The 7,365-nt window shown below is 39.0% G+C and overlaps 2 protein-coding genes across 5 annotated transcripts; one reads left to right on the forward strand and one right to left on the reverse strand.

Moving 5' to 3' along the window:
- The first annotated feature begins 169 nt into the window (after window positions 1–169).
- LOC113731862 (pentatricopeptide repeat-containing protein ELI1, chloroplastic-like) lies at window positions 170–3,585 on the forward strand. Its single transcript, XM_027257340.2, has 2 exons — window positions 170–2,915; window positions 3,299–3,585. The coding sequence occupies exon 1, from the start codon at window positions 313–315 to the stop codon at window positions 2,263–2,265; it is 1,953 nt and encodes a 650-aa protein (XP_027113141.1). The 5' UTR covers window positions 170–312; the 3' UTR covers window positions 2,266–2,915; window positions 3,299–3,585.
- A 642-nt stretch (window positions 3,586–4,227) lies between these two features.
- LOC113731864 (uncharacterized) lies at window positions 4,228–7,247 on the reverse strand. 4 transcript variants are annotated; one of them, XM_072079772.1, is made up of 8 exons: window positions 6,794–7,234; window positions 6,298–6,376; window positions 6,012–6,111; window positions 5,784–5,904; window positions 5,559–5,680; window positions 5,111–5,232; window positions 4,856–5,015; window positions 4,228–4,654 (listed from the first exon to the last, which is right to left on the reverse strand). In XM_072079772.1, exons 1-8 carry the CDS (start codon window positions 6,821–6,823, stop codon window positions 4,537–4,539), a joined length of 852 nt encoding a protein of 283 aa, XP_071935873.1. In that variant the 5' UTR covers window positions 6,824–7,234; the 3' UTR covers window positions 4,228–4,536. The 4 variants fall into 4 exon arrangements, with proteins under 4 accessions (XP_071935873.1, XP_071935872.1, XP_027113144.1 ...); XM_072079771.1 differs by having other exon boundaries at window positions 6,292–6,376; XM_027257343.2 differs by lacking the exon at window positions 6,298–6,376 and having other exon boundaries at window positions 6,794–7,231.
- Window positions 7,248–7,365: the final 118 nt, after the last annotated feature.

The raw sequence follows: 7,365 nt of genomic DNA on the forward strand, positions 1-7,365 counted from the left end.
CGGTTTTTAATTGTCTGTGGCAGATCATGTTACATTAGTTTAAATCAAGGGATAGTTTCTGGTGATAGCAGCTACTTCCCTTGAGGTTACAGAAATCTCTCTTGTCAAGTATGTTTTGAGAACAATTGGTGATATAAGCACAACTTGATAAAACATATTTATTTCTGCTTATAAGCAAACAAAAAACCAATTCCGTTGCGTATTCCTGAAGAATAAGGCACTTTTTGAGTATTTCTACTACATGTGCTAACGTGTTAGTGCTGCAAAAAACTCCATGATCAACAAGTTGGGACTTGGGAGATTCAGAAGTCCATGAAATGCATCCCATCAACGGCAGCTTGTCAAAGAGGAGGAGAAGCAGCAGCAGCAATGTTGTTGAACAATCTACTGCAGCCACTCCTCCGCAAGTACCCGTCATCTCAATTCCAGCTCTCATTCTACGCCCGAGTTTTCCAGTTCTTAACAGGCAAAAACTACCTCAGACTAGGCCAACAATTACACGCCCACATGGCCCTCCGCGGCCTATACCCCAATGCATTTCTCGCTGCCAAGATGGTTGCAATGTACGCCAGCTGCGGCGATATCAACTCCGCTGTGAAATTATTCAGCGCCGTTGAATACCCGTCTACTCTTCTATTCAATGCAATTATTCGCGCGTTTACTTTATACGGAGAGTCCCATACGACTATCCTGATTTATAGTCAAATGCATTCTCTTGGTTTGCGCGGGGACTATTTCACTTTCCCATTTGTGTTGAAGTCTTGCGCGGATTCATTGTGTTTTGAGCTGGGAAAGTGCGTTCATGGGCTGAGTTTGAGGAGTGGTTTAAATTTTGATATCTATGTAGGGACTTCCTTGATTGATATGTATGTCAAATGTGGTGCACTCGATGTTGCGCGGACGATGTTTGACGAAATGCCTGTCAGAGATACGTCTTCTTGGAATGCATTGATTGCTGGGTATATGAAAGATGGATTCGTGAATTCTGCTGAGGGGTTGTTTCGGGCTATGCCCAATAGGAGTATCGTGTCTTGGACTGCTATGATTTCGGGGTACACCCAGAATGGATTTGCGGACAAGGCACTGGGATTATTTGACGAGATGATAAGTTGGGACACAGATGTGGTGAAGCCCAATTGGGTGACGATAATAAGTGTTTTACCTGCGTGTGCACATTCAGCTGCGCTTGAGCGCGGGAGACAGATTCATCAATATGCCAGGGAAAGGGGTTTTGACTCCAATACATCAGTAATGACGGCTCTTATGGCCATGTACTCAAAATGTGGCAGCTTGGCTGATGCTCGCGTATGTTTTGGTCGGTTGAGGCCAAATGAGAGGAATTTAGTAGCATGGAACACTATGATCACTGCTTATGCATCTCATGGATGTGGCAAGGAGGCGGTTTCCGCGTTCGAGCAAATGATTGGAGCTGGGGTTCAACCTGATGCAATTACATTTACGGGGCTGTTATCAGGGTGTAGCCATTCTGGCCTTGTGGATGCTGGATTGAAATATTTCAACTGTATGAGATCAATGTTCTTGGTTGACCCAACACTCGAGCATTATGCTTGTGTTGTAGACCTTCTGGGCCGTGCTGGACGATTGGTGGAAGCTTATAATCTCATCTCTCAAATGCCAATGCAAGCTGGACCAAGTGTCTGGGGTTCCTTACTTGCTGCTAGTCATAAACACAGAAATTTAGAGATTGCAGAACTAGCAGCTAAAAAGTTGTTTGTCTTGGAGCCTGCTAATGCTGGGAATTATGTCATGCTTTCAAACATGTATGCAAAGGCTGATATGTGGGAAGAAGTGAACAGTTTAAGAACTCTATTCAAGTCGAAGGGTGTGAAGAAGACTCCTGGGTGTAGTTGGACTGAAGTGAACGGAAAAGCACATTTATTTCGTTGTGGTGATACGTCTCACCTTCAGACAAAGGAAATTTACTCCTTGTTGGAGGAGCTACCAGAGAAGATCAAGGCAGCTGGTTACATGCCAGACACTAGTTTTGCCCTGCATGATGTTTCTGAAGAGGAGAAAGAACATTATCTCACTACACACAGCGAGAAGCTGGCTGTTGCATTTGGGCTTCTTAGCACAAGCCCTGATACTGTCATTCGTGTCACAAAGAACCTTAGAATTTGTGGAGACTGTCACACAGTCATCAAATTCATTTCTAAAATATATAGACGTGAAGTCATTGTAAGGGATGTTAATCGGTTTCATCATTTTAAAGTTGGATCTTGCTCATGTGGTGATTATTGGTAAATGCAGATATAGTTGCAGTTTTCAGTTCACTATAAGTTTTCTCAGAAGCTGGATATTCGCAGGTCCTCTTTTGGAGCTTTTTGCAAGGAAGCTGCAATGTTGCATCTGGATTGATATTAGCTGCTACGAAGCAGAGAAATTCGTGGTTTTAAGATATTGAAACAGTATGGGAGACTTATTGCACTAGTGTTCAAGATGAATCATAAAGCTGAAAACTTTAGGGGGTAGAATGGCATCTATTTCCAGATTCTTCTACTTCATGCTTGCAGGCCATAAGAATGTCTATCCTGGACTGTAAAAACATCATCTTTGGTATGTAATGGTTCACTCGCAAGTTCAATAGCATGATGACCTCTAGAGATGATACTTATAAGGAAGGTCATTGTCTTCATCATTCTAAAGATGGTTTTTATTTATTTGGACACGACAATTCCTCGTGATCAGATGAATCATCTTGTGGATTGCAACTGGAGGAGGTATCAGCTTTCAAACTCGTGGTGATGTACTTTGTCCTTTGGGCAGACTATCCAGATTCTAAGTACAAGGGCAATTCAAAGAATAAGTGTTGGAAGAGTGAAGAATTTGATCAGCTGACTGGTGATTCCTGCTTCGAGAGCTTCAGCTGTGTGACTGTGGTTCATGCCATACCTGTAAGTTTGCGAATTGCTTTCTGTCAAATAAATACATATCATGACGAGTTTATGGTGTGATATCTTGAATTTTCTGCTTCTTACTTCATCTAGTTTGAATAAGGATGATAATGGGATTATATAACTTAGGGTCATTTACCAGGATTTTGGTATTTTATTGCAATTTTAATAAGTGGTTCTATTCCTACTCCTATAATAGGAAAATTGACTTTATGTAAAGTTATGTTCTTTATCATTGAAACTTTTTGTTTCTGCTTATCAACTTCCATATGTTTTAGTATGCAATTTGGTTCTTTTGGGACTTGCTTTCACAGTACTGGCTCACTTCTAGCCCTTCAATTGTTACACCCTGTTACAGTTCTGAGGTATATCGATGATTGTAGGTTGTCAAAATTGCAGACTGGGGAAACCTGGAGCCTGGGATGTAGTTTCCATTTACATCCGTTTGTGCCTTGAGTCTTAGCTTCAACTTTGTAAACCGGTTCATCTGACAAGCCTACAGCCTAGTTAGTGATTTGAAGTGTAAATGTTTGTTTTGCCAATTAGAATATATTACAATTCGTGAAAAGAGATGCTAATGTAGTAGCTCATTGATTAGGTAAATTTGCCAAGAACTATGAGATGTTAGAGTGGGATCATGTTATTAAAGATTGTGTACGTTCTGCTCTAATCAGAGATGTTGCAAGTTTGAAGCAATCCAATGCAAGTATTTTTCTGTCCCAAAAAAAAAAAGAACTTATTGCAGTCAAAATATGCAGTCGCCACTTATGTTCGACCAAGTGTTTAGCTTGCATTGCTATTTATATACTTTGTGACATGAAGCTTCGGTCTAAGCAGCTGAATTTGAAGTTGCATTTACTCTTTTTTTTTTTGGTGAAGTATATTTCATTCATAAATTGAAAGCCAATATAAATGAGAATGTCAGAACACTGAATTTGCAGTACGACAAGAAACACGGGAAGGGATAGCACCTAGTTTTATTGGCCGAGAAAAACCAAAATAGTTTGCCAGTTAATCAATTGTCCTTTTTCAAAATCTAGGACTGCAACTGCAAGACAATTTGGTGACTTAAGCCACTTGGAAACTTTCTAATCTGCTGTCAGTACTGACTCGGGAATGTATAAGAAACGTTATGGTGAGCAATTATGGTGATTCATGTATGCTGATGCAGGAAAATCCATGTGTCTGTTGCATATACAACATGGTCTACAACCAAGTCTATACAAGCATTTGCCTGTCAACTATTTTAAAATAATAATGATACTAATAATATTTGAACAGCAATCTAACAAGAATGTAAGGCACAGGCTCGTGTCTAAAAACATGAAACACTAGCAATCTAGCAAGAATGTAAGGCACGGATTCATGTCTAGAAACATGAAACGCTTGCGTTAACACAAGACTTGGGAATTAGTATTTGCACTCCCATTTTAGCCTCTGGCACTCCAATTCACTCAATAAATAATATGCCTCCAAGGAATGTTAGAGGCTAATTGGAGAGTGCAAATATCACTTCTCATGAACATATATGTCCCCTTTTAGATAAGTCAATTGGTTAGTGGAACTCGTTAATGAAATTTGAACAGTTCCATTTAAAGTACAAATCCGGAAAAACATATAGTTAACACCGTGACTCCTCAACCGGAACGTTTGTATAAGTACAGGAATAATTCTCCACCTTTTCGCCATTTCCTTTAACCTTGGTCCAGGATATTCGCCATGTCTGGAACAAACTTCGTCTGCAGCAAAAAGGGAATGGATGCATAACAGTGTTAAAAAAAGGGAATTTTTGTTTAGAGTTCAAGGGAAAAATGGATTCAGACACGAAAAACACATCATAATGTATCCTTTTAAAAAGAACACCAACTCCTAACCAAGCAAGGGATTATTAAAATGTATCGTTGTGAAGGGTCATATTTCAGGCAGAAATCCAATACTACCTCTCTGTTTCAATAACCCTCTTCATTAGCATTAGAGTCAAGAAGACAGGGACCATAGCTGCAAATAAATGCTTAAGAGTATGCCCGCTCACAATGTGATGAGTCCATTTGTAAATTGGTTTATCAGCTGCTTCTTCAACCTTAGCTATAACATAAAACCCTGTGTATTGTGCAGCAACGTCCTAAGAAGACAGTATAGAATGGCAACTAAAAGTAGTACAAAAAAGAAACATCTGAATCAAGAATGTTACAAACCTGCAGCCCATAACCAATACAAAGAATGTGTATACATTGGAGGCAACAGGATAGTCATCAAAGGAATGGCTATGCAAGGAACAAACTGGACCAATGCATATGGACGCAGATCATCAAAAAACCTAAGACAGAAATGTACGTACAGTTAGACCACAATTCAAACTCAAAAAAGTTCAAGACATAATTTCAGTTGAAATGCTGCTTCCACTTCAGTTATCTACAGCCGTGAGAAAATTTTAGAGTCTAAAATGCTTACGCAAAAAAATAAAAGGAAAAAGAAGATGGACACCTCTCCTAATGCTACCATAGGCAAATTATCCAAGACTACATGTAAACAGAAATAACTCATAAATGCAGATTCAATCATTACTGCCTATTAGCTGTAATAATCGATTAGTAAGACTTGAAATATATCATGTACTCCTTGCTAAAAGAGAAGCATACTTACCACCAATAGAGAATGCTAACTATACCAGTCAAGAGCAGAGGAAGAATTGATAGAGTCCCCCATTTTTCATCCACTCTTTCAATAATGAAGATTGAAATGATGGAAGTGAAAGCAATAGTCATCTGCGGCAATTATAGACCTCACATTAAAATAATAACCAGAATATATAGCTACAGAATTATGGCCTATCTGAGAAATCCCAAGCTTCATCGCAAGAAAACTTACAGGCAAGCGGTCCCAGACAAGACGAGCATCATTTGGTTTGAGATGATAGTAAGCGGATCCAAAAGCAACAGCTGTAACGCCAATGAAAAAACATGTCCAACCCAATAGCTCACCTTGTGATCTTTTGGCACCATTGTCAGGAACATCACAGTCAACTCAGCAAATGGGGAGCCAAAAAAATTTGAGAAAATGTGACATATTGAAAGAAATAATGATAAAACATTATACCTTAGCCTGAAATAGTTCCGATAATAACAAAGTATAAGCCCAATTGCGCCAATTACAAAAAAAGGAAAATTTGATACCACATTCAGCATGTTCGGTATCCCTGTTAATCATAGCACACGTTATTTTCTATGAATGGATAATACAGGCTCAATCGTGTTTCAAAGTGCAGAGACAACTTGAGATGAAGTATATTACAGCCCCTCAATTACAGTTTAATAAGTTTCTTTGAACATAAAATATGTACATAAGCTTGTAGCAAACATGGAAAGGATGCAATTACATGTACTTTGAGCATCTCCAACAGCGATGCAGTTTTCCTTGTGCATACAAACAGCCCCAGAATAAAGCCAACCCCTCAAATTCCACTAACCAAACAAAATGAGTTAATAAACTAGATAAATATTCAATACCATTCAATGCTTCTCCGGTAAGGAACAAATCATGACGCACTCATCTGGATGCTAGGATGCGCAAAAGACAGGTCTGCTTGAGTTTTTTTTTTGTGCATAATTTGAAGGCAAAAATACTAAAACACACGTACTTTCCAACTTTTTATGCCAGTGAATACTGAAGCTAGAAGTATAACAAATCTCGAGCAGACCAACGTTTACATACAAAATCAGACAAAAAATAAAAACGAAATTGAGCAGCGCTGGAGCCCTAAATTTAGCATATCTCAAGCATCAGATTCCTACGATTCGACAGGACAAGAATCATAGGAGGAAAGGTTTTAGGTGTAAATTAAGAAAGAAATTCGGGGGAAAATAGAGAGATATCTTTACCAAAGAATTCACGCTGATCAGCAAAATCATGGTATTGTTCGGACTGGGGAATTTTCGGAGTGACAACCATTAAAACTATAAAACACAAGATTGCTACTCCCCATACTAACAGAGTTCGTTTACTCATCATCTCCTCTGTCTTTTTCCTTTTCAGATTTCTTCTTTCTTTCTTCTCTCCTCTGATTTCCAAACAACCATAATGACGAGGGAAGAAGGAAGTTTCCTCAGCTAATACGACAGTTTGGTCGTCAGCGCGGTAAACTTGTAATTCAGCTTTCCGTTGAGGGGTTAGTTTGTCCAATTTCCTCTGTCCAATGTACGAAGAGGAACTTCCGAGTTCTTACCAATGTTCCGTTCACTTCGAGTTTCGCCTTCTACAGTTCTACTCCGATTTGTATTTTTTTTTAATAATATCATTAGTTTTTTGATTTTTTGAAGGAAAAAGAAACTTTCTATCCTTGTTAGTTTTTGGTTGGGACTTGGGACTCAAGTAGTAGTACAAGTTTTTCGTTTATGCCCTTATCAGCCTTTTCGCCAAGATTAAGGTGTAGTCCAATTCGCGCTACAATGCT

The sequence above is a fragment of the Coffea arabica genome, chromosome 2e (genome assembly GCF_036785885.1).
Source record: "Coffea arabica cultivar ET-39 chromosome 2e, Coffea Arabica ET-39 HiFi, whole genome shotgun sequence".
In the NCBI taxonomy this organism is placed as follows: domain Eukaryota; kingdom Viridiplantae; phylum Streptophyta; class Magnoliopsida; order Gentianales; family Rubiaceae; genus Coffea; species Coffea arabica.

Bases quoted from the DNA above. Each gene is read 5' to 3' on its own strand.
- LOC113731862 (XM_027257340.2), top strand. From the start codon at position 313: ATGAAATGCATCCCATCAACGGCAGCTTGTCAAAGAGGAGGAGAAGCA.
- LOC113731864 (XM_027257343.2), bottom strand. From the start codon at position 6,923: ATGATGAGTAAACGAACTCTGTTAGTATGGGGAGTAGCAATCTTGTGT. The intron at 5,233-5,558 runs GTAAGTATGCTT...TTTCTGTCTTAG, and splicing joins GTTAGCATTCTCTATTGGTG to GTTTTTTGATGATCTGCGTC. The intron at 4,655-4,855 runs GTAGTATTGGAT...TTTTTGCTGCAG, and splicing joins AGGGTTATTGAAACAGAGAG to ACGAAGTTTGTTCCAGACAT.